The sequence below is a fragment of the Oxyura jamaicensis genome, chromosome 9, assembly GCF_011077185.1.
Source record: "Oxyura jamaicensis isolate SHBP4307 breed ruddy duck chromosome 9, BPBGC_Ojam_1.0, whole genome shotgun sequence".
In the NCBI taxonomy this organism is placed as follows: Eukaryota; Metazoa; Chordata; class Aves; order Anseriformes; family Anatidae; genus Oxyura; species Oxyura jamaicensis.
In genome coordinates this window covers 20,827,396-20,853,681 of record NC_048901.1, presented here as the reverse complement: position 1 = coordinate 20,853,681, position 26,286 = coordinate 20,827,396, and the positions used below count along the sequence as shown (strand labels likewise).

The 26,286-nt window shown below is 47.8% G+C and overlaps 1 protein-coding gene across 10 annotated transcripts in view; it reads right to left on the bottom strand.

Annotated features, from left to right (window-relative positions):
- The window catches only part of TNIK (TRAF2 and NCK interacting kinase), a 152,864-nt gene that overhangs the window by 58,313 nt on the left and 68,265 nt on the right, over window positions 1-26,286 (bottom strand). For all 10 annotated transcript variants that reach the window (XM_035334103.1, XM_035334111.1, XM_035334105.1 and 7 more), the window contains 5 exons: window positions 15,788-15,844; window positions 13,482-13,607; window positions 5,402-5,512; window positions 3,076-3,166; window positions 1,572-1,702 (listed from right to left, as the gene is read on the bottom strand). In XM_035334103.1, coding sequence (XP_035189994.1) covers window positions 1,572-1,702; window positions 3,076-3,166; window positions 5,402-5,512; window positions 13,482-13,607; window positions 15,788-15,844 — 516 coding nt within the window. The remainder of the gene's footprint in view (window positions 1-1,571; window positions 1,703-3,075; window positions 3,167-5,401; window positions 5,513-13,481; window positions 13,608-15,787; window positions 15,845-26,286) is intronic.

Sequence of the window (26,286 nt, the reverse complement as noted above, 5' to 3'; positions counted from 1 at the left end):
AGTTGCCTATGAAGATATCACCCTTCCTTGTAAAAAAAAAGACCACAAACCCAGGTCCCTCCGAACGATGGGACTTGCAGCTCTCTTTTCCATGACTGGAGCATGGGCTTCAGCCCCGCTACAGAGCACAGCAATCAGGGGAGTTGAGGAAATGCCTGCTTTAATTGGTTAATCAAAGAAAATTAAATAATTGCAGATTAAGCTATTTCTACACGTCCTTATCATTAACAATTTCTGTAACCCTGAGTCTGAACTGACACTGGAGAGCTGCTCTCAGGAAAATCGTCCGTTCCAAAGTTGACTGATACATTGAAATGGCTGCAATGCTCCTATGAAGAGCAGCTGAGAGTGTTGGGATTGTTCAGTCCAAGGAGAAAAGGATCCAGGGACACCTTATAGCAGCCTGCCAGTACCTAAAGGGGGCCTGCAGGGGAGCTGGGGAGGGACTCGTGGCCAGGGAGTGAAGTGACAGGACAGGGGGTAGCTGCTTTAAACTAAATGAGGGCAGGTTTAGATTAGACATTAGGAAATAATTCTTTATTATGAGGGTGGTGAGGCCCTGGCCCAGGCTGCCCTGAGAAGCTTCCCCTCCAAAAGCCCATGTTTTAGTGTTTTTCTCTACTCTCTGGAAACGCTCAATGGACCTTAGGGTGTTTGCAGTTAGAAAACCGAGTTCTGGACACTTCAAAAAAAGAAGTGACAAAAATCAAGGGACACGCCTACAGATGTGTGTCCAGAAACCTGCAGTAAGGCAGAACTGGGATAAAATATAGTAAGTTTTTCTTGCTCTAAATACCACCCTGCACTGTGGTTTGAATGGGCAGGTGGGAATCATCTCCCTCCTGCTGACCTGCTATATGGCACATACCTCTCTGCCACGTTAGAGTTCAGCAGCAATGTTGTGCTGCCACCGATCCAAAAATAAACTTTACTCAGGCAACAGAGACATGGGAAAAGTAGGTCAGACCCCCGAATGTCTGATTGTGTGGCAACCTTCAGATCTCCCCGTGAATACCTGCCTGCAGGCCAAAAGATGTGATTTTGCCCTTTCTAAACCTGACCTGACTTCTGTGCAGAATAAATTGAGCAAATACAGCACGTTTGATGGTAGTATTTAAACATTCAGCACTGAAAAGCAGAATAGCAGGTAGGAAGCCTCCATCTGACACCTTTCTCAGCATGGGGAAATACTTCCTCGCAGTCAATTTTGAGACATGAACAGCACAACAAAGATTCGCCATGGACCTGAATTCACTTCTCAAAATCTAACAGCCAGAAAGCAGGAGGAGACTACGCTGCCTGTCAACGTACTTTGCAAAGCTGCGAGAATATATTGAATTCCTGATTGCTCAAGTTTATGGTACCAGGGCATAAAATCTGAGATCATACCAAGGTGTTTATGATCACAACTCTCATTTCAAGCACTGCTAAGTCAGACAGCACACAGAGAAAACTCGGAGACTCTCAGCTGCTTTAATCCCTTGAGTACCTTATTAGCGAACGTGCTAGACTTTGCCCAGACTACATCTGGAATGATGTACAAAAGAGTACGAAGATGCTTGTTTCAGTACCTTGAAGTCGTAAGTGGCATCAGGATTTTCATCACAAGCAATGACCTCAGGGGCCATCCAGTAAGGCGTTCCAATGAAGGTGTTTCTCCTGCCCACCGTTCTGTCCAGCTGAGCGCTGACACCAAAATCCACTGTGGATGAGAAAGACAACGGGGCACCATGAGGTCAGAGACAAACCTGAGCAACGTTCTTCTGGTGAACGTAAAACATTAAAGTACATCAGTGCATAGTCAGGAGAGAAAAATATGTCTGGAGACATTCCTGTTTCATCTCTGCTGAGGTCAATAGATCAACAGAGGTCATCCAAGGATGAATCTGATCATCTGATTTCCAGGTTTCGTAAGAAACCCTATGCCTTTTCCTCCTTGCCAGGAGGCAATGAAAAGAAATCACAACTCCTCATACTAATGAGAAACAGGGTTAGAAACATGAATAAGCAGCAGCCTTTGTTCTACGCTTTGTCATTTGAATTAAAGCCTGCCAAATGTTTGTAGAACCCTCATTTTTCTACCTAAATTCTTGCTGCAAACGGCAGAAATGCAAAAGGCTTAAGGAACTGAGGGCTAAGGACAAAGGCCCATAGGGAAATGTCAAGCATAGAGCTGCAAAATGAAGCAAAAACTGATGAAATCAAATCAATGAGAGAATACTCTATGGTCCACTAAGTTCACTTTGCACAACATAATGGTTGGAGATTTGCCCTGGAGAATTTCCCCTTGGAGGGGAATCTTCACCAGCATAAAGCCGAACGAGCTGGTGGTGCCATCTGTTAGGCTGGGTTTTTATTCCGCTGTGAAGAGAGAGGAGAGACATGGTAAAACAAGGTTCCCACCTCACTTTACCAGTGTAAGGGATCTTTCATCACTAGCATAAATTAAAACGCACAAAGACAGCTTTAATAACATGGGTGCTGGACGACTGAGGATATCAGCACATCATCTGTGCTGATCTGCTGTCATCCGAATGATCTCCATGTGGATGACGGGTCGTCTCAAGGGTGACTAACGCTGCATACAAAATTGAGAGTAGTTCTTGCAAATGAAGCTCTCTCCCACAGGTTGCCTTGGAAAACAAATCTGGATTATGTCACACTAAATTGATTTGATTACGGTCCTGGAGGACACTACCACAAAGCAATGGGGAAACGGGCTTTGAGAACGCCCAGGGATGCACATGGGCAAATTTTCAACCCGGGGCATGAAAAAATGGTCATGATTGCTCAACCCATATCTGATGGCAGAGTTGCTCAAGCCACCTCTCTAACAGAAACACATCTGTAAAAAGATCTTTGCATGCAGAACTTGGTCATCAATCACTGACAGTTTACTGCATGGCACTTGACCAACACCCAAGGTCATGTTATTGAGGCTGGCACAAGAAAAAAAAAACAGAGTAGCTCTTAGGATCCATCCCATTTCTCCAAGTCATTTACAGACTCTACCAATTTTTTTATTCTCTCTAGCAAGCCTACTTGCAATTTCCAAGAGCACTAACCCACTCTTACCTAGTTTAACTTCTGCATTTTCTGTCAGCAATACATTCTGTCCCTTAATGTCTCGATGAATTACTTTGTGCTGGTGTAGATGACTCAAGCCCTAGAGAATTCAGAAAAGGGTTAGAGGAATCCAAGTTCAAAGCATGTTATTTTCTGACATTCCTCCTCAACCAATTATGGTCCAGAAATGAAAGATTCCCAGCTGGAGTTAAGCACCTGAGAACACTTGTTTATCATGTGCTGAAAATACTGCCCTGTGTTACACGCTGGGAGGACAACCCCAGCAAGCGCAGTGCCCACGGGCTGCCTCTGTGTGCTGCAGTGGGTGCTCTCTGTTGCAGGGGACAGGGACTGTCAGCTCTACAGGGATTAAAACCAACCTTTCAGTTTCTGCAGGAACCCATATTAACCCAAATTCCTCCATATTTCTAGGCGTAATTTTCCCCATGAGCTTTCTTGCCTTAGGGAGCCATTTGTGTAGCAGAAATAATAGGATGTTTTTGCCTCCTTTCTGTATTGCCATCATCCAGAAACCCAAAAACCAATCCTCTTTGTTATATTGGTCCAATAAATGGGGCTCCAATACGCAGGAAAGCTTGTATTAAAAAAGCTACCATGCAAATACAAATATTATAACTTGCACATATCCCTTACAGAGATATAGCTCAAATTAAAAGCCCGTCTCAGAGGCTAAAGGTAAACGAGCTTTTCTGTTGTGCTTTTTTATTAGCTCATTAATTTCTTTTTGCAACCTACGTTTTTATTTCATTCATTTATTATTTCAGTTTCACAGTAACATCCACCTATATTGCCAACTTAATAAAATATGGATTTCTTTAAAAACTAATTTTGCACTGGGTTTACATTTCACATTAAACATTCATATTTGAGGAAGAAAATAATTTCTGCTATCACCACTGGTAGTTATTAGTCATTTTTTGCTTGTTACCTTGGGACAACACTGTGGAACAGATTATATCTGTAGAGGAGCCCTGCTGCATTCGATTTTTAGCCAAATTATACCCAGTTAGAGGCTCCTTCGTGCACTGGAGGCAAGGCAAAAATTTCACTGGATTTCAAACAAACAAACAAACCCTTCCACAGGGCAGGGCCAAGTCTCACATGCCAGAATTAGGACAGCCCCCCCCCTAACTTCTGCAACAAGAATGAGCCACACGTATTGCTGCAAAGGTGGGAATCTTTTACGCCCTGAAAGCTATTTTTATGATCCGAAACCCTCCGCAGCCCTCTCAGCCTGCAGGTCACCAACCACTGACTCAACGCGCGGCCACAGCGGAGCGGAGCTTGCACTTTGCAGGGCCCAAATGTGAGCGGTGACACTTGATGGTGGCCCTGGGACATGACTCAGTGGTTAGGTTCTGACTCACTAACAGAGACTATTTTAAGAAGTAGGCCCCCAGAGCTCATACATTTAAAATAAGCCCGTGCAACTGTGGTTTCCTGACACTGGAAGAAATGTCCATGCAACAACTGATTAGCTACAACGCCAGCTCCTTCTGCGCATCACACTGGTAGTGTCAGTGCTGACGGTGGCATCCAGGGTCAGAAGAGAAATGCTGTGTCACCCCTGGACAGCAGCAGGAGCCTCGGAAACCGTGTCAGAGACAGCCTGATGAGAGCTGTCAGAGCAGTCATTTCATCTCATTTTCTTTCAATGGCTCTTCTACTGTCTTCTTCACGTGTCTGATATTTCTGTCTTCTCCTGAACAAAATCTCAGTTCATGGAGCTTTAGATTTTAATGTCGGGGCAGCCACTACAATCACGTAATCTGACCTCATTTGCAGAAAATGAAAGCAAGCCTTTGCTGAAGGTGCCACCTCCCAGTACGTGAAACTCCAGCATGGCCCATTTTAAGACATTCCAATCAAACATTTATCTTGCAGGTATAAAAGCTGCAGCATCCTCATTAAAGCCAGAGACACGTGGATTTAATAAAGCACGCGGTGCTTTTTAATCATGCAGACTCTTTCCACCGATTTTATTAGTCCTCACCTTTCCGTTAATTGAAAATATAATTCTACTGTAAATAAATCTTTGCCCTATTAATATTAAAGGAAATTATATTTTTGTTGAAGGAGAAAAGAGGGTTAAAAGTCAGGGAACTAAGAGAGCTAAAGGGCATTCATTAGCGCATCATTCATTATGCATCATACAAGCACATGAATCATTCATGCCTACCGGCACCGAAGCAGCTCTAGTCCATGGCAGAGCGGCAGCCACGGAGCCTCAAGAGCCAAGAGCTTCACGTGTCCCCTGAGTACCAAGTGCAACACTCCACCAGCACATGGCATTTAGCTCCCTCCGGACACATACCCGTAAAATCTCTCTGCAGATGTAGGCAATCCACTCCTCCTTCAAAGTGTTCCCCTTCGTGTTCTTGATGAGGTCGGTGACGGAGCCCGCACCGCAGAACTCCATCACCAGCTGCCAAAAGAAGCAGAAGGGCAATTAGCACAATTAGCCTGAGAGCATCCTCTGGGCTCCTGACCCAAGGGTAAAAGCAGCTGCGGGGCCGTGGCGGTGCTACGCAGAGCCACCACCACGTAATCCCGACCCTATCAACTTCTAATCCACGTGGCTTCTGTTAAGAAAGGGAACAATAAAAGGTTGGAAGGCTGGAAAGGCACAGTGCTCTCCACTAGGATGGGAACAAGAAGCAGCAGTCACTTCAGTGCTGAAAAGCAGCAGAGACAATTGGAAACCCTGAAATCTCAGCTCCTGCTCTTGCGTGCCCTACTTTATGCTTACGCTCCATCGCCAGTCTCTAGCATAAACAGCAAGACAAGCAAGACTCTGCCTCCTGCATTTAAACTTTTCAACCCTGAAAATGTGAAAGTGACGTGACATGTTTGAAAGCTTCCCGCAACCTTAAAAAACAGGTGTGTTTTTCAACTTTTTCTAGCAGCAGATCTCTGCCTTTGACCACCTTTTCAGCAGGCACCTTTCTGGAGGCAAAGCTGGCTGCGCAGGCTCCCCAGGGACAGCCGGAGTCCTACTGCGCGGGCTGCTTCAGGTTAGGCTGGGCACCACCATCTGTACCACTGACAAAGTTTCCTAATATCAAATACAGAAGTACAAGAACCTAACCCGGGCCCAAACCTAATCTTGTCATTGAGCAACTGGGAAATAAAACCTACAAAAGTAGCCCTGGATGCGAGTCTGCCTTCCAGGGCCATCACGGATTCCCAGCGTGTGCAGGAGACATCGCTGTGAACACGAGCCCAGCCCGAACATACAGCTAACCTCCTCCAAGACCTGATGCTGTGCTTCTCTCAAAAGCAAAACCATGTTTTCCAATCAGATCAGCTAGTCTGCTAAAAGATATTTGCTCTCCTTACAAGTCACGCCTCGCCAGGTTCTTCCTTGTGCATGTTTCAGGTTCCTTACCGCATGCAGCTTACATGGTATTCAACGTTTTCCAAGCAAGTGACATCACGTCATTAAAAGCATGGGCCAAGAGAAAGAAACAACAAAAGGTTTACACCCAAGCAAATTGCTCAAACACAGAGATTAAGAAGACCGTCATAAATAAACAATCACAAAATTCAGGCTGAGCACTGCTACAAACCTCCACTATAAACAAAACGCTCGAGCAGAAAATATCCTAGCTGGCTGAGACACCGCTTCGACCACGCTCCTATCTTTAGTTTGATATTAAATTTCTCTTCTCTTCCTAAAACGAGAGCTGAACAATTCCTTGCATAGCCCTGTTACGTCAGGGAACTGGCTTCAAGAAGCAGAGGCGTGACTGGCCAGGGTCTGCCCTGTGCACAGGCAAGGCGCGCTGCTGCAGCGCCTGCAGCCTTCCCAGCCCAGTGTGAGAGCAGCAGTCAGGCTGGATCACCCAACTTGGCTTCGGTCCTGGCTTACTAATTACTCCCTCAATGGGGATTAATGGAACAACTCGTTTCAAAGTTGCTTTTCCTGTCTTTTCTCCTTTTGGCTGATTGACACCCGGGGAATATCAGTACCTGCACGTGTTTCTGATTACGCGAACATTTGGGATATCGCTGCAGCAGATCCCGAAAGGAAATCCCTGGATAGCCGACCCAGCCAAAAACCCTTTCCAACCCAAAAGGCTGACCTCTCCCTGCAACACTCGATGGTCCCCTACCACGGGAATTCATCCACAGGTTCTCACCGGGGCTTGCTGGCTGTAAAGGATGGGAAGGTTTGGCAACAATTTGGTTAAGAAGCACTGCACCTTTGTCTTCTCCCTCTGCAGCCAGACGGGCTCACTCACATCCTACCTGCTTGTCTGCGCTCCTCAGAGCTACGGAAGAGGAAGGGCAAGGCACGCTACGCATTGCAGTCACAACACTTAAAGGAAGATGGAACAAACACCATTAACGTAGCCAGTGCATCCATTAATCTGCCAGATTATCTTTATGGAGCCGGCAACTCACTCGGTCCTCCATCCTCTCCCTCATTTCCACAGAGGTAAGATGAATTTTGCACCAGGAGGTGAATAATGCGGCTGCCTGCTGATGTATCTGCAATCTGCAATTGGGAAATCGCTGAGAGATTAAAATAAGAGACAATAAGAGACAAAGGGAAAAAGAATCCCAGGGGGAGGGTTTCCAACTCAGCTTTTTAAGAGCTGCACGATCCCACAACGTCCCTAGGAAAGCATCCAGCACCAGCAGGCAGCGCCAGCACCTCCTGGTCCAGTTGGGCAGGGCCCAGGGGGCTCAGCACGAGTTGCTCACAGCAAGGCACTCCAGTAAGCTCTGCTCCAAGAGACAGAGCCGCAGAAAGACAACGGGGCTGGCAGCGTGTCCCCATCCGCAATGGCAAGCTGACAGACACCTGACTGAAAAAACACCATTTCCAGAAGTTTTGAGGGAATGAGAGGGAAGCTGGAAGCGTGCTGCTGCGGCGGTTCGTGGCGATGTGATCCCCTTGCACTGCTGGATCACTGCTGGGCACCCACGAGCTGGACTCAGTGATCCTTGTGGGTCCCTTCCACCTCGGGGTAGTCTGTGATTTTATGATTCTAGAATTTCTGCTGATCATCAGAAGGATGGATGCTGCTGAAGACCCAATTAAGTTTCACACGACACAGCCTCCAAAGACTGAAAATTCAGAAGATGAGAAAGGAGTCACACCAATAGGCAAGGTGAGGCTTTGCCCACATGAACAATAACTAGAGCAGGTATAGACAGGACTAATAAGATGATCGGGTCATCTTCAGGATGACTTAAGAATTATTTAAGCAACAAGGCAGACAGTGGCATAGGATCATTACACAAACACCTTACGGGTGTATTTAGGTTGGAAACCAACAAACAGCCTTCCAGGAGAAAAGAAAAGGGAACAAAAGTTCCAGGTGATTTTAGGACAGAGACACGTAGGAAAGGCTTCAAATGGTGCTCCTACTCAGGTACCCTCTCACCAGCCCCATGTCTCCAGGTGAGAGCTTTGCCAGCAAACACTTGCATCATTACCAATCCTCTTAAAGGATGGAGTCATGATGGGGTAGGACAATAAACCTGAAATGCAGATTGAATTTTTATTAACCATAATTAAAAATGATCATCAAGATGGGATAAAGGTAATACCATCTTCTGAAATTTAATCTGCGAGCCGTTTATTGAGGAAGTATTTTTAAACACAGCTCATTTAGCATCTACTTGGCTCTTCATATCAGAGTGACAGCAAAATTCATAGGCGAGGCAAAATCAGAAGCAGCAGCTGTAAATCTCTGAGTCTGTTGTATCGCTCAGGGAGCCTTCACAGCTTTGAACCCAACCACCACCATCTCCCTACTGGGAATGTCCACAAAGACCTCTGCTCCCATTGCCACTACACATCACCCCGAAGGGCTCAAACACGAGCTTCTCCGGTACATAACGCCCAGTCCAGCTAATGTCAGACAGCTCCAGCCTCTCCAGAGGCACTCACAGAAGTCATCCTGATCCATTGCTCTGCAAGCCCGTTCCTTTGGTGTTCCTTCTCACCCCACCAGCGATCTGGACTCCCTTTTTTCAAGTCAATGGAAACAATCACACAAGTCCCCCAGGCTAAACGCTGCTGGAAACCCTTCCTCTGCTGGGTGTGGAAGCAGAAACTGGGTGCGATGCAGTCTCTTATGCCCCGGCCACAAAATCTTCCCACCTCACTCCACGAGTAGGCTCCTTTGTAAAACACACCCAGCACTCCATCGGTGATAACGTGCCTGGTTCAGCCCCGCCAGCGCGGCCCTGTGCTTCGAGGCCAGACATGCAAATCTTGTCCCTTGGGGAGCCGGAGGGCAGCCACGCGTCCTGAGTCAGCTGAACGCTTTGGGATGGCAGGGAAATGAGCTGGGCTCGTAGTCTTGTGGTGTCTGCAATATCTGCACGGACCTGGCTGTGAATGTGAGTGGAAATGGGGGAGAGGCTTTCTTCTGGCCGCTGTGCTCTCGGCTGGGGTCTGGAGATGTCCCAGTCCCTTGGCCCCATGCGTCCCCTGGCCCACGCGGGCGGCTGCAGTGTTTGGAGGGACTACAGAGAATTCCAGCTCAACCAAAAACTGCCTCCTGTCAAACGTGTAATGATTAAATTCCCGTGACACAAGGTATCATCAACGGCCCCAAAATATTCTGCAGTGCCCATAAACAGATTAAGATCAATCTCACCCAGTGGATTCAGTGGACTTGCATACGTGTTTGTGCCATTTAACAGCCCCCTCTGGAGCCCCACTGTCCCATTTTGCTCCCCAGATCCCCAGCGTGTCCCCAGTCACATCACCCCGCAGCAATCCAATGGGCCCCTGCAGCTTCACAGGGTGACAAAGAGCATTGCAACGATGCAGCAGCCCTGCATGTTGCATGGCTGCAGGTGGTGACATCCTGACTTGGTATCCTGCCCTAACTCACCCCAATTCCTCCTCCCAAGGGAGCTGCCCCTGATCAGCCACTGCAGAGGATGCCCTGGGTGGCCGTCCCCCGGCACGGGTTGCCTGCAGGACCCCCAGTGCCACCAGCAGCTATGCTGAAGCCTGCCTGGTCGCAGCTTTTTTTTTTTTTTTTCTCTTTTCATGACAAATCCCCCTCCCGGTGACAGCGAGGTTGCCATGGAAGCGACCCATCGGCAGCAGCACCGCTGGCCCTGGGGACCGCCGGGCTCTGCCCTGGGCTGCCACCAGCAGCAGCAGAGCCCGACATGGCTGTGCACGCGTGGCAGGGCTACAGCACGCTGTGCAGGGCAAGGAGAGAGGGCACACATCCTGCACAGCGGCACCCATATTGCCCTGCAGATGCACGGGGTGCGTTAGCACGCAGGGATGAAGCAGTTCCTGCCATCCCTAAGGAGCCTTTTTGGCCGATGCCTCCAGGCACATCCCTGCTGGGTGCCCTCCTGTGCCCAGGGAGACTCAGCTGGTCCCCAGGGAGGAAAGCAGGGCAAAAGAGGGGAGGCTGGGTCCTCCCAACACCCTACATCTGAGATGAGCAAGGACAGCGTAACGAGCTCCTCGCCATCCCCTGAGCCATTTCCCCCGTTTCTGCAGCCCACCCTCCCCCTGCACAGCCAAGCAGGACCTTATCCACGATAGGAACGAGATCTTGGTTTTGTTTTTAATGCTCCATAAAGGCTGTCCCTATGACCTTTACTTCCTATTTTTTTAAAAAAAGAACAACAAAGAAAAACTAACAAAAAACCTGACATATCAGATTTGTGATACACATCTCTATTGTTGTCTGGTAAAATATGCCCTGCGCGGCTCTCTAATTTCAGGAAAACTCACTTGGTTTCTGAGCTCATCTTTCAGGGCGAGTGGCGGCTCCTGAATGGAGCAGCAGCACCAAGAGACCTGTTCATCACCAAGGCATGCGGCAGAAGCGATGACAATACTTCATGTCAGGAGCCTGCTGCGTTTCGGAGAGATCTTAATCTCCACTGAAAGAGCGCTCTGTTTTTTATTTCCGTATCAGCCTCCCGAACGTCGATAAAAAGAATTACTTGGGCATTATCAGAAACCGTTTTATTTCAACAAAGGGCCAATGAAAAATAAACAAGCCTTTATCTGCTCCGCAAGACTGATAGAGTTCGCACAAGTCCTAATTCAATCAGATGCTGAAACAACAGCTATTTAACACAGCGACACCAGCGCTCCTCTGCTCCGCAGCCAGGGAGCTTCCTCGTGAATGCCTCCACCAGCCCAGCACCAGGCACGGGCTGAAATCTCGCGTGCCTGCACTCCTGGAAGCAAGGCGAGCAGCTTGTGCGATGGTTTGCTTTGTCAGCCCCCTAAGAAAGGCTGCAGAATTTGAGCTGACGGGTAGCTGCTCGGAAAGGCAATTTGGATTCTCTCATCTGGGCAAATCATTTTTAAAAGATTATTTTTATTAATATTTGCGTACGCCAAGAGCTCTTTGAACAGGGGCTGAATTAAAAACCCCTCTGCCCTGCTCAGGCTGTGTTAACCCCAGACCCAGGCAGCAGGAAGGCGCTGCACCGCTGCCTGCGCGCAGGGGCTGAGCGCAGCCTGGGCAGTGCCTGTCTGTCTAGTCGGGCTTTTGGCACACACCCAGCGCTTCTTTTTTCCTCCAGGCACTCCAGCAGCACGAGGGGAAATGCTGTGGGTTGGTTTTCTTTTTTTTTTTTTTTCCTTTTCTTTCTTTTTTCTTTCTTTTTTTTTTTTTTTTTTTTTTGACACCGATTATAGAACAGCTAAAGCCAAATGGAATTTCACGGGCTGAAAAGGCATTTCTCAGCTTGACAGCTTTCTCTTCGCTGAATTCCAGGCCCACTGCAAAGAACACTTTTTTCAAGAGTTCCCACAACAACAACAGCAGCAGCAAATAACTAAATGAATAAATAAACCCAAGCAATAACAGCCCCTGGAGCCCAGGCCCCCAGGTCTCCTCAATAACTGTGTACACCAGCATGTCTCGGGTATCAAGGCGGCACTGAACCCTGCTGGTACCATTTTTGTCCTCCATGACCCTCCCTGGCACCCCCAGCCCCCTGCCATGTGGGTGCAGGGGCAATCAACTGTGGCCACTGCACTGCAAACCTTTTCCTCTAACAAAGCCTGGGTTACATGGAAACTCATGAAAGCAACAATCTGTGCTAACTCTGTCAAGATGCAGAGAAAGATGTTGGGAACAGTTTCTTAAAAGGATGAAAACGGAGGGTTTGGATGCTGCCACTAATTCATAACTTTTTAATATACTCAACACAGGCTCCATCTCTTCAGTACGTCCACTGAACCATGGGTATCTGTTACTCCTGCAGACTTGGGCTCCAGCAGTCTTGTTTGGACAGAGAAAGACTTTGGACGCCAAAATAAGCTTTCTCCTGAGGACTCCTCCTTCAAACCGAAGAGGACATTGCTGCCTTCTCAGAACTGAAGGGAAAACACGTACAGCACTGGGCAAACCTGAGAAAAGGCTGGCACCGGTTCCTCTGGCCTGAATGCATTCAGCTACAGCCAGCTCCACCACCTGCAGTACTCTGCGCAGTGAAAATCCTGCACAACGCACGTAAGACGTGAGAGGTCACCTGCCCGGCACGGGCTCAGCTACGTGGGTTTGGGTGTCCCAGCCCCAGGCAGGCCACCCGTTCTGCTGCCGGGCTGGAGAGGAGCTGGCTCCAAGCCACCTCAGCCCAGCTGGGCTCAGACCATAGCATGGTGCTTCATGTTCCTAGCCCTTGGGGTAAGAAGGAAGGCAGTGCCACGGATTGTGGGGTCGGCTGCTCTGCACAGCCCTTGCAAGCAGCCAGGGCAGGAGGAGGAGGTGGGCTCCCACGCTCCGGTCATCTCCGGTAATAGATGGCAGATTTCCGCGCTGTCCTCCGAGGACTAGCAATGCTGAGTTAATAACTGAGAAGCCACTAACAAGAGAAGCAGCAGGATGAGGCAGGCAAGGATTTATGGGGAGGCAAAGCAGCTTCCATCCCTTCAGCAATACAAGGCGATCATCTCTGAAACAGCCGAGCAGTCACAGACCTTTCTGCCTTCCCTGCTCCATCCCTTCTCTTCATTTTCCTGCACTGCCTCTGTGCAACACAGAGCACAAGTAAAGCTGAGAGCTGGCAGGAATCAGGAGTGGCAGCATCCCCCACCCAGCCTCTCAGCCTCCATCTTCCCAGCAAAGCTCCCTTCTCCATCCAGCTGTTTTTGACGCATTTATTTTCGTAGGATACAATAGTTTTCAGCTGATTATTATAATAAAGGTGCTGCTAATGACAATCCAGAACAAAAATGTTTTTAATCATCAGTCTGCAAAGACTTTACAGCAAAACAGAGAAGCATTTCCCAGTGCAGGAACAGCCTCTAGGAAGTCATGACTTCAAAAAAAAAAATGCAAAATATTTTGTGTAATACAGGTGGTGGTAAGTGGGTAACACAGAGAAAGTGGTTTTGCTAAAACCCAGCTATTTTCAAGGAAAAGAAAACAACTTACCCAGAGCTGATCATCCATTCCCGGTGGGTTCTTTTTAATAAAAGCACCATAATATGTAGCGATATTTCGGTGGTGGGAATACTTCTTTAACATGTTAATTTCTTGTTTGATCTCTTCTTCTTCATCCTAGGATGAGGGGGAAAAAAAAAGAAAACAAAACAAAACAAAACAGCAACACTAAGAGACAGCACTTCACAGGCTCCAACTTCTCTTTACTACACTGGTGAGCTTCCACACACCCAATTTCTGACCATCCTCTCTCTTCAGTTTCCTTTTACTTTTTTTTTTAATTTTTACAGTCACTTTTTGCAGTATGTCATTGACACCGGAGGCCTGGGAACACAAAATCTGCACTGGAGACTTTGGCATCACAAATTACATCTTCTCAGCCCACCTTTTTAAACTGAAATTTTATCACGTCATAATTTACATTTGTACCACGTTGCTCCGAAGCTTAACCATGCTTGTATTATTCTGCATCGGCACAACCTCTTAGACCTGTCAAGAGGCCCACCAGGACGTTTTTCTAGAAAACACCACACAGCTGTAATTTCACAGGCTGTGGAGCGGTAGTTAGCACCTTGATGTTGATGAGTGTTATTATAAAAGGACCGGGAGGACTGCCACTTCTTCCTCACTGTATGTCCCCTCTGTCCCCCACTTGCTTCATCCTGCCTTCAGTTTTACAAACCAGCAGACGACAAGAAGACCTGGTGATCAGCTGAACTGCAGGTGCAGCTCCTCTTAAAGATCCCTGCTCCCTGACCAGATGTCACACAACAAAGCCAGAAACACAGTTTTCTTCCCAAACTACCATGGAAAATGACTTAATGATTACAATTCTTCAGAGAGAATTCAGGGAAGAAGAGAGAAGAGGAAGAAAAAAAATAAAAGGAGAGGAGCTTGTATAAATGACCTCCAACTACATCTTTGATAAGAACATGGAGACTGTAAGCACCAAAGAGGGTGAGAACTGACCCAAGGGTTCTCAGGCCCCTGATATACATATATATATATATTATTGAAGCTCTTTGTGGCAGAAAAGCAAATGGATGCTCAACCATGCTAGAGGCAATGAGGAGCTGTCAGTGCCAAAAACCACCACCAGCTCCCTGGGTACCACTGGCCAGGTCTGCTCATCCCGTCATGTCAGTCTCTCTAGGGAAAACAGAGTTTTCTCCTGCAGTGGCTGGAGAATATGGCCCTAGATCTGGCTCTGGATCTGACCTCAGCATCAACAGTGATGAAGCACAGTCAGTCGTCTACCATGCCAAGGGCTTGCCCAGTTTTCCCTGTGGTCATTGCCAGTCCTGTCCAAGCCTTGTCCTACTCTGAGCAGCTTTCTAGCAGTGACCAGGGGCTAGTGGCATTCCTTCAGAGGCCGTGGAGATCTCACCTCTGAACTGACAATAGTTTAAAACTACCAAACTAAGTGTTGACTCAGATTTAAGCCCCTCTTTGGCCCCAGTGCAGATTCTGACTTTTCAGTTTAATTTTTTTGTAAACTCACACTTTATCCCATGGGAATCTCACAGTCCTTCATGCCAAAGCACAATGCTTGATTCTGACTATTCCCTTATAGCTTGCTTCCTACAAAAACTAGATGAATGGTACTTCTTATTAAAATCTTATTCAAGAAAGAACATTTTCACGTGACCCTCCTATATGCATCTGTTTAGGCTTTTAGGGATCACAGCAATTCTACTCATTTTTTCTTCTGTGGCTGTATGGAAATGGTAAAACCATTTTTCCCCTAAATCCTGTTATTTGTTTACTAATTTGTAAATCCTTGGTTTTCTTCGTCTGATATAAGTTGCAAAAGAGATACTTTTCTGAAACCAGGGTGCTGAATTTTTTTCTCTGTATCAACAGGATACAAAGGAGTACTTTAACTTGCATAATAAAGTTATTCAAAACAATACCTGCACATAGTTTTGGTGAATTGAAGGTTTGGGGTGAAAAACTTGAATTAAAAAAAAAAAAAAAACTGACATGTTTTTTGAATCCAGAATCATGCGGCTACAATTTTCTTTAGATTTTATTAATCCATTGAAAGGAGCCACTGCTGGAATAGGATGCTTCATTGTTCCAGCGCAAAAATACTTAATCTCAAAACTCTTCCAGATTTATTTTCCTCTCCCACATTTATTAAAAACACAAACTCTTAATGGCACATCTCAAATCATCTCAAAGTGTATTTGCTTCCCAGGAATACAAGTCTTCCACAACCCCCCACGTTATCACAGGCAGTCCCCTTTCCCTCTTATCTGGCAATTTAATGATGCAGGAGGAGGAAGATACATTACCCCGGTGACGTCCATAACCTTAATAGCAGCAAGCTGTCCTGTTTTAACATGACGACCCTGCAAAAGAAAATAGAAAAGTTTGTTTATTTTGCTTGCCTGGCAATGTTTTATTCACAGCAAACAATATCCTTATACAATTTCCTGGCTCTGGAAGCTTTCACACTTTTTTTGCTTTTTCAGGAGCATCTTCACAGCAGCCATGATGGAAAAGCAATTCCCTCCCCTTCCTCCTGCCATTACAATTAATTAGTAAAGGGCCTTCATTGCTTGTTGTATTTTCCTGGCAAACAACTGCTGGAAATATCCTTCAATGCTCAGCCATGCAGAAGAGCTCCAGGCCTCTCCTGAGCACAGCCCATGACTCGGCTGTAAATGGCCTAGTGGAGCTGCGATTATAGAAATACACTGAAGTACTTATACGACGCTAACTGCAGTCCCGTCGTGTCCTTGGCTGAGCCCCAGCTCTCACAGACCTGGGGACACACAACAGCCACCACCCAGCTGGAGGCACGAGGGACTTCCAACCTGAGCCTGACGGCTGCGTGCACCCACAGGACAACTCCTTGAAAACCTCCAGATGGAAACAGTAAGTCTTGGGAAAATCCTCTTGAATTTTCTTTCACCAACAGTAAAGTTAACTGTAGAGGCAGCAGCTTGGTGCTGAAGAACACCCTGTGTGTGGAGGCCTTTGGAAAGCAGACGTGGCCATGAGCACCACCAACCATGGAGGAAGCAACTGTAGGCACCACCATGATGCTTGACCAACCCCAACACCCAGCAAGGCTCCAGGCAAGTCGCCACTTCGCACCAAGAGAGGATGTCAAGCCATTATACGCGCTGTCTGTTAATATTTACTTCTGTAAATGCCTCGGTGCATAGGCTAGAGAATCTTTAGGTTCAGATTTGCTCCTTTGCCACCAGTGTGACCCCAGATGGGCAGGCCCATCTACAGGAGATGCTGGAGAACCAGCATGGAGCAGAAGCCCCGTGTGGGGACACAAAGCCTTGCTTTTTTTAAACAACTGAAAAATTAGCAAAGCATGGAAGAAACTGCTCAACTACATTAATCCTCATGGAAAAATGACTGGAAGTGAGGTGGTAGAGTGTAGCAACCTTGTGTTCCCTGCCACTCCTCACCACAGGAGTGCCCCAAGGCCCTGCCATGTGAGACACTGCACGGAGGATGCAAGGGACAGCAACTCCTGCCCCACGACAGTTATAATTAATGCACCAAGGACACCACGGGGAGGGGACAAGCCACAGATCTGTCCAATAGCAGAAACAGGAGGAAAAAAATGAGCATTTCCTAAATGGCAACCCTAATGGCAGGCCCCTCCGGCCAGGCTGCCCCTCACACGGGGCTCAGCGCAGGCCCAGGCCCAGCTGCAGAACCATTTTGGGGAGCAGCACAGCGTCGCTTGCTCCAGATTTATGCCTTCACCAAGAAGCCAATTCCCCCAGCAGGGCTCCTTACGCATTTAATATCGCAATTTATATGGCCTGAGCATGTCCTAACAATGGGAAATGAGCTTTATTTTAAAACGTGCAACCTAAAATAAAACGCAGCCCAGCAGCATATCCAGGCCTGAGCACGCCTCCTTGAGCCTCCTCACCCAGGGCCATGGCTGAAGCATCCCTTTGACACAGGCTTGGAAGGAGAGGCACACCGTTAGACACCATCTATTTAGACAGCGTGATCTGCAAAAACAAATCCTCCCTAAATCCATCCTTGTTTGCTCAGCCAGGAAGCGCCCACACTTACTGAATCTTTAATTAAAGCCAGCGGAGCAGCAGCAGGGGATAGGGGAACACAATCACGGAACATCGGCTCCTCAATAAAATGGAGGAAGGTGAAGCAACTCATGGCATTTCAAGTCATGTATTCGCTAGTCACACCTGGCCTCATCTGACATACCGACACTTCATTTTGCCTATCTATGCAGCCAGAAGAAGGAGATATTAGTGTTGCCATGATGCATCTCACAGAGCCTCTTTAAGCACAGCATGTGATCATATAGTATCCCTATGCAGCAATTCATGAAACAGCGTTAAGGTCAACGGTTCTGAAATTCAGGGTTGAATTCAAATGGGTGCTACAGGGTCTTAATGGCTTCTGCGTGAGCCAAACAAAGGGAAAAATCTGTATAAGGTTCAACAGTCCAAGGATTTCTTTGTTATATATTTTAAACTCAGGGCTACCTCACATCTTTGCACAAAACCAGGTTTTGTTCAAGCTGCCAGTATTCTTTTATGTTTCCAGTTAACCCTGCTTATGCTCTTCACAATCTGCGGTGCAGCGAGAAGCGGGCTGCTGGCAGCAGGACCTGTTGTGCTGGCAGCCACAGCACAGTACTGGGGCTGCAGCTCCAAACACTGGTTCTCCACTGGGTTTTCTCCTTCCAGGTGCAGGCTCCCTGGTGCAGGTCACCACGTGGCTCCAGCACACACCCGAGGGTGACAATGACTGCAACTACGTCCTGTCTGCGATGTTTTCGTGACTGACAGCACAGCATCTCTTTCATTTTGCAGTGGGATGGTAGCAAGTCTGTAGCTATAGGTGACACTGACTGCTAAACCCAAATTCAAGATCAATCAGCGTCTGCTAGTGACTTTGCAGTGTGAGTTTAAATCTTAAAAAAGAACTGAAAGTGAGGGTAAATAAAAATAACATGGAAGAGACCAGCAGAGAAGCCATTGAGAAAGCTGCCCAGGCCACCTAGGCGCTTGCTGAAGACCCGCCAGGGGCTGGGTTTTGGGTGCAGATGCTCCTCCTTGCCAGCAGAAATCCCACCACCGCAGGTGCCCACACCATCCTTCTCCCAGAGATCCTAAGCAGGCTTTTATAAACATTAATAAGCTCGGTTTTGCAAGCAGCCCTGCAAGTGGAGCAGGTGCCACCCTTTTTATTTCACAGATTGGTAAATGCCGAAGCTGTGAAACTGCGAGGCTCGAGCATGCAGGGTCACCCAGCCAGTCAACGGCAGCTCTCAGAATAGACACAGGGATGCCCCAACTCCCAGCCCCATCCCTCTACCAACGCCCCATACACCTCCCAAATATTTACAGATGAAGGTAAGAACTTAATATTGTGCAAACATTTACTAGAACAAAATAAAACACTTCGAAATTTATGCTAATGTAAACCATGAGGGACACTTAGTCATGCAAAACTCAGGCAAAGTGGAACGCATTTAGCCTGGGAACTGGTAACAAAGATTTGCTTTTTCATGTAGTTTGTCTGCAGGGATGGGTTGTTTAGCTCCGTCTCTGCAGGGCGTTTCTTGTTCCAGCTGCACATGGTGATGGTGACTGCGGTGACCCCGCAGAAGAAGAACTGACTGCGGGGCCAGGGCTGAGCTCCTCTTCCACCTTCCCCTGCCGCATTCTGCACAGCGTGAGCACTTGTCCCTTCACTACCAATTAATCTTTGCCTTCAATTTGAGATATATGGTGTTCAGCGTTGATACTTCCTTGCTATATATGATGGTTTCACTGAATTTAGAAAAACAGTTCAATTTCATACTACTGTAGGCATTCTCTGGTTTTATAATTCGGATGCAAACAGCATAGACAGGCTAGAGAGACACTGAAAATGAAAGCAATAGATACAATAGGGGAATAAAATTAGCATGAGAACTGTACGTATTAAAAGATTTCATGCCAGCAACAAGCCCTTTTGACAGCATTAATCACCAACCACATCCTGCGCGTTGGCCATGCAGAAGTAGGCACATGTGCCCAAAAGGCAGCAACACAAACCCCACCATCCCTACCCTGAGCCCCAGCATCCCTACCCCGAGCCCCAGCATCCTTACCCTGAGCCCCAGCATCCCTACCCCGGCAGGATTGGGGCTTGCTGCTGCTGCACTTTGTTTCCAAAGTAATCAGGCTGGAGCAGGCAGCTGAGCGGAGCTGCCAGGCTGCTCTTCAGCAACGCGTGCCATTGCTCCCAAAGCCAAGGCAGGTTGAAATTTATAATTAACGTGTGGCAAGTGCTAAATTGGCCAGCGTGAACCTTGCACTGCTGTAATGAAGCTGCGAACGGGGACTGGGATAGCAAGGTTGACCAAGAAAAGCACCAGAAAGCTTCTTTAATAACGTGTTTTTTACCTCTCCAGCCACTGATCAAAACTTACTGACATTTTCATTTTAAGCAATGCTGGAGCAGAGACCCCTCTTAAAAACCACACAAGTGAGCCCAATTGCACAATACCCGTGCGCTCCTGAGGTTGGCTCAGCTCCCCCAAAGGGTTAAAACAGCTAAGGGTTGAAACAGCAAGGGCTAAAACAGCAAGGGTTAAAACAGCTAAGACTGCAGATGCTGGCATTGAAGAGAAACTTGCAGTTTTGAAAATTTGTGATTTTGGTGCAGCCATGCTTGGGAGCTCCCCCTGGGGACACAGGAGAGCGTGCAGCTGCCCAGAGGCAAAGCCTTTAGGACAACCACCATCCTCCTTAGCGGAGGTACCCAAACCCACCACTCACTTGGAGCGCTCATACCACACCACCTTCAACATTTTGGGGTGACAGGAGTAAATCAAGCCCAGGGAGAGCGGTTCGGCAATTGCCGCAGCTGCCTGTCCTCCCTCCTCCTGCCTGCTTCATCACGTAGGCTAAGGGCCCTCCGTCATCGTCTGCGCACGGACAGGAGGTGATCTGCTCCTCAGCAAACTTTATGGGTTTGCTTCTTGCCTCCTTTGTCTTCCTGCATTGTTCTGGATTTTTCCACAGCAGTATCTCCTGGAATATTATTTATTGTAGGCTTTTTACTCAAATGCTTCCAGATGACCCTCCCACCCCCGCTTGGTTGAAGCTTTTTAATTCTGCATACAAGTGTCTACAGTGGCTCATCACGCCTCTGGAGGGTCATCCGGAGCGGAGAGATGTTGGAGCTGGTACAAAAACGCCTTTTCTTTTTTACCTTTCAAAAAAAATAAAAAAAAAAAGAAGGAACTAGCTTTTCTGGGGCTGAAAATGCAAGCTTCTCAGTGAGATACAAAACTGAGTTTGATTTCCTGTGCCAGGAGAGTGAAGGAGCTGGCAGCAGCAGGGAGCACACCAATGGAGCAGGCAGCACCCTGCCTGTCCTACAGCTGTCTGTGCCCAAAGCTGCCCCTCTGAGGCTGGGGACACCCTGGGGTGGCTCGTGCCCATTCCCAGCAGCCACTTGCTGGCGCTGGGTGAGCTGCTCCAAGCTGCTCGCACGTAACAGAACGAGATGCCAGAGAGCCGTCACCCTCCTAAAGCCCAGCATCTGAACCTTGGCACTGCCAGCCGTGTCCTGCCACATGGCTCAGACTCCTGCAAGCCTTCTCCTCTGGACGTCAGCGCACAGCCTCCACCTCCTCTCCCACACAGGGCAGCAACTGAGCCCCCAGAAGTAGAAGAGGAAGGAGAATAAATCCCGGGAGGCAGTTCCACTGCTCCATGTTGACAGCTTACAGTAAGCACCACTGGCACCGCAAGGTTTGAAGGACAGCTGCTGGTGTCACCTGCAGTACAGCGCCCAGAGGTTCTCTAACACCTCCCTGCTCCTTTCCCCAAAGCAGGTTTGGCATCTGGCTACGTTACACCCTGGCTGAGCAGCTAGATCTGCTTTCATATCCATAAATTCAGCCCTGTGTTACAGACGCTGGGATGACTGGGATGCTGTAAAACAAATAAGAGGAAATAGGAGCTACTAAGGCATTTTTCACCGCTCTGGATTTGCTGTCAAGGTTCACTTGGGTATAAACCCACATTTCAGCCTCAAGATTATTCAAGTGTGAACTTCAAAGCTGCAATGGTTTTTAATTAAAATTCATCTGAGCATAAATTTGTGCTCCTAATTGCTCTCAAAATGTTATATCAACTATCACTAACTTGATAGTGTCAAGTATGAAGACTAATTTCTGAGAACGAAGCAGGCACCAGAAGCACTTCTTCAAAGGTTGTGGCCCTCACACTCCATAAAACGTAATGGACCGGCATGTTACGAGAACGTTGCTAAATGCCTTTAAACACCCATCTGATGCACTCGGGCCTCTATTTACTAACTAGCAACATTCACTTGGAGAGCACTAAATCAGGCAGGGGTTGCTCCAAGCCCTCGAGAGAGGTCTACCTGTGTGCAGGCCAACAGCCGAGGCTGCTGTGACTGCTGGGGCTCCAGGAGGGGCTCAGCCTCAACCAAACAGAGGAAGACCACTTGCTGTGACCCAGGGGACGGTGCCTTTTATCCTCAAGCATTCAGGATGCCCATGCAACGTGGCGAAGGCGCTCCGCAGGGCACCTCCATGCGATGGTGTCCATCGGCGGTCTCGCACGTGTGGCAGGAGGGAGGCTCCTGAGCCAGCCCAGTTTTCCAAAGGGAAAAAGGAGGCACCAAGGCTGCCAAGGCGGACTCAGCGGGTTAGCTCCTGGCCTACCTAACAGCCTTTGTACGCAGTAACCGCCTACCCTGGCCCCAAATTCAAGTCCACAGCTTTAAGGACAGAAAGAGGATAATTTTTGCAGTTTGCTCACACAAGCATGAATTTCACCTGCCATTCCGTACCCAGAGATCTACCCCACTCTATTTACTTAACTTCCACTGTCTGCTCCTATTTGTCCAACAAAACATACGAACCTCCACCTGCTGAAACCAGTGGGACACAAAGAGAATTGCCGTTCTCTTCTGAAAGGCGAAGTTCCTGCTTCCTTCTGCTCGAGATGTGCTCCCTGAGTGCTTCCCCTCCCTGCCTCCAAACCCCCCATGCACGCATAATCCCCGCAGCAGGCATTTAATGGAGTACCCGCGGTGCAGGTCTAATGCTCTCAAGACAAACGCTTCCTACCCAGCCATTTTACAATGCCATTAGTCCCGTAACATGGAAACATTAAAACGAGTGGGATTAGGGTGCTCTACCAGGGCGCTTCAGAAATTCTGATGGCGACAGCCTTGCTGGGAACAGAACGGTGTCACCCCTTGCAGCTGAGGAAGGATAGCCCAGGAACACTGTTTTGTACAGGAGTCTCAGCAAAATGAGTCCAATAACAGAACACTTCTTAGAAAAATCCAAACGTTACCACGATGGCAGGACAGAAGCCTCCAAATACTTTTCTTCCACGACTTTTTTTGTTGCGGTTAAAACACCAAGCTGATGGCAGCAGCTCTACAACTGCCCTCTGTACTGCCCAGGCCCAGCCTCTACACCGAGCCCTCTGTTCATCAGCGCACCGTTAACACTCCTACAGCTGTGACAGCCTGGGACACCCGGGTTTTTGCCAGGTGGGACACCACCAGGTAACTTTCTGACTTCCCACGCCATTTACTACCCGTGACAACCCTTCGTTAGTGCTGTTTCTGCAGGCACACTGCGAAGCGGTTCACTGGGACAGCTTTCTGGACTCCATTTCTGCATTCAAGCCCTTCTGCAGAGGAGCAGTCCTGTGATGAGCCAGAACCTCACACAGGTCTCTGCTCCCACTCCTACCAATTTGTTAGCTCAAGGCAATTTAGGGGCTCAGTCCAAGACTTTTAGCACGAAGGCACTTTAGCACCAACGCACCCAAAATTGCACACCATTTTTTCTGGGAGAAGTGCTATCACAGGAAGCACGTGCACCTTAGTGACAAGCCTGGGAAGGACTGGGAGGCTGCTACCCAACAATTTTTCAACCTACTGCTACTTCTCAGGCCGCTGGCTGGCAATCACAGCACGCACACGTACGCTGCTCTTGGGACTGAAACCTCGGCTTCAACTGCTCTGGATGCCCGAAGATAAGCCATGCAGACGGTGTGTGCCTGGCCCACCACAGCCTCTCATGCTCCAGTTGCACAGCAATCGCGAGGAACCGGGGAGAACCTTGCCTTCCAACGGAGATTCCTCCGGCAGCTCACGCAGATCCCGCGGGGCCGGGCGCATCACACCGTGCAGCACCCCAGCGCTGCCTGACCCCGGGCAGGGAGGCAGGGAGCAAGGCAGCAGTTTTACAGGGAACTTGCAGAGCTCCCCAGCTAAGCATAAAGGGGAAATTTAGCGAGCAGGCTCTCCGTTTATGGGATGATATCTGAAAGAATCATTGCTTCTGTTTTATAGCACTGTGGGTCTATATTCAGTAAATTCACTTAAGCGTCAGCACCGCTAAAATACACCCGTGTTGACAAACACTAGAGTATGCTTCACAATGAAATTACAAAGTGCTGGATGTGCATCCGAACTGTCATCCTGCATTAAATTAGAACATTTTATAGCACCCAGCGTGACTCGCACTTGGCTTTTACACAGTAGAGGCACGCTTATATACTTCTCAGTTTCCCATTGAAAAGGATCTTGAGGGTGCACAGAAAAAAAGAAACCAACAAAAAGTCCATACAGTCTAAAGGGGTTAAAATAATTACGTATGGAAAAACAGGCTTTTCCCAGTATGAAACTTCAGCCATCTCTAAAAGAAGCTGTTTTTATAAACTATGTACTCAGCTTTGCACTTGGCTGACACATCTCTTAAAACTTATCTGAAATAAATCCACGTCTTCGAGAAAGTGATTAAAACATCAGATACTCTAAATATCAGGTCAGCATAAGAGAAGTGAGTCATGTAATAGGATGGGAAGTGTTTATTTTAACAAAAGTAAAATTTCTGTTTAATTAATCAGAGCAATCACAGGCCAAATGCTATTGCTCTTGCTTGCACTTTAACCTCAGCTACTTGCAGGGGAAATTTCAAGACAGAGTGAGCTCGCAACCACCCTGTGGATCTGGGACCAGCTCTTGCACCCGTGCCAGAATGCGGTTCCGTTTCACTGCCCTGTGACAAAACACCCCAGAAAAACTTCTGCCATTTTCAGTGGGAGCTTGTGCTGCCCTTTTTGAGAGAAACAGCATGACCATGACACAGGCAGCCACAATGACACTGCATTTCCCTTCAGCTTCATGGATTTCCACCTCTCCATCACTGCTCAGTTTCGCAAACAGCTTTCAGAGCTTCAGAGCAACCCTGCTGACCCAAGGCATTAAAGGTCACAACTAACTCGATGCAATTCCTTTGAACTTGGGGGAAATATGACCTCTTGAAATTGCTTGCATGAATCTGAGCTGCAGACTAGAAGTAACAAATCTCAAACATTTTGACAGCAATATGGAAAAAAAACATGAAAAAAGATGAAAAAGTGCATTTGATCACTCTCTACATATTATTTTCTGGCAAAGGGGCTCTCCAGAGCTCTTCCTCCATTGCCCAGGCCTCTCCTGCAGCAAGCTGGTGGCTCACTTGAGTATGAATCTTTCCCTCCAGCCAAGCTGCTGCCATCCCCACAGGGTGCTTTCGGAGAGCAGAAGACTTTAACTGAGCAGGACAAGCACAAGTTTTACTCATATCCGATCCTCCCTCACATTTGTCATCTTTTCCAACCTTTTAAGTAGTAAAATCCTGGAAAACGTTCAAAAAAATCAAAGAGAAACAAAACCAGAGTGGATTATTTTTTTTTGTTCCCTTACGCTGGGCATTTTTATTAATACTTCAGATTGGATCGAACAACCAGAGCTGTCCCTTGGAGAGGCATAAATCCTCTCCTGGCCCAGACGTCTTTAATTGCACAAGGCCAAGCCAATGCGCTGTGTGGACCGAACAAAGCCGACCTTTGGACTGAAGTATTTCTAATCCGCTGTATCAATTCAAGCTCTGATCGGGGCCGTGCAGCTGGGAGAGCTGCAATTCCATTACAGCAGTTCCACAATAGGGCTGACGTTAAGTCAAGAAGGCAGGATTATTAGATTACCAAGCTAAATTGTTAAATTAGCATATTATTCACCTCTAAAAATAACACTCTCTCTAGCACATAGGTGAGCAAGGCGGTAACAAAACACATCCCTTAGCCCGAAGTTCGCACTTGTGCCATCCCTTCTCTCCTGGTTCAAGCAAAGGAGACTGGAAACACCAGCCCTTCCTCTAGCTCAGGAAGAACTGAGACATTTCCCTCCTCCATGGATAGAGTCATAGGAGATCCTGCATCAGCCTCAGAGATCCCAAATTCTTTCAGAATGGCAAGTTTCTCTAGATGGCTCTTGTAGACATGGTTTCACCCCTTTTCATACCCTCCCAGGGAAAGAAGCTGCTCAGAGAGCTCTCACTCCTTTGTGGCACTGCAGACTGGCAAGCAGTAGGGGGTTGTGTGCGGCTTCACACAAGGGACGCCAGGCAGAAATTGTGTCCACAAGTGCTTGGAGCTGTAGGATTTGAAGAGCTGCGCTTCACAGTCAAAAGACACCTTGCAGCGGACCAGACTGCAGCATGTTCCTGCATCTTGCAGGGCTTTGCCAGGGCCCGGGAATAAACCCCACTCACCTACCGGACAGCAAAGCCTCCACAAGAGCAGGTCTGGGCTGGAAGGTGGGGTGCCTGAGAGTAACGGCCTGGAGCAGACAGGAGCAGAGATGATTGCTCTGAGAGAGCAGAGATGTTGCTTTGTTCAGCAACGAAGAAGCAAATGCACAGAAATCAGGTTTAAGGAGTGACCTATAGAAAACTGAGGCAATCCTG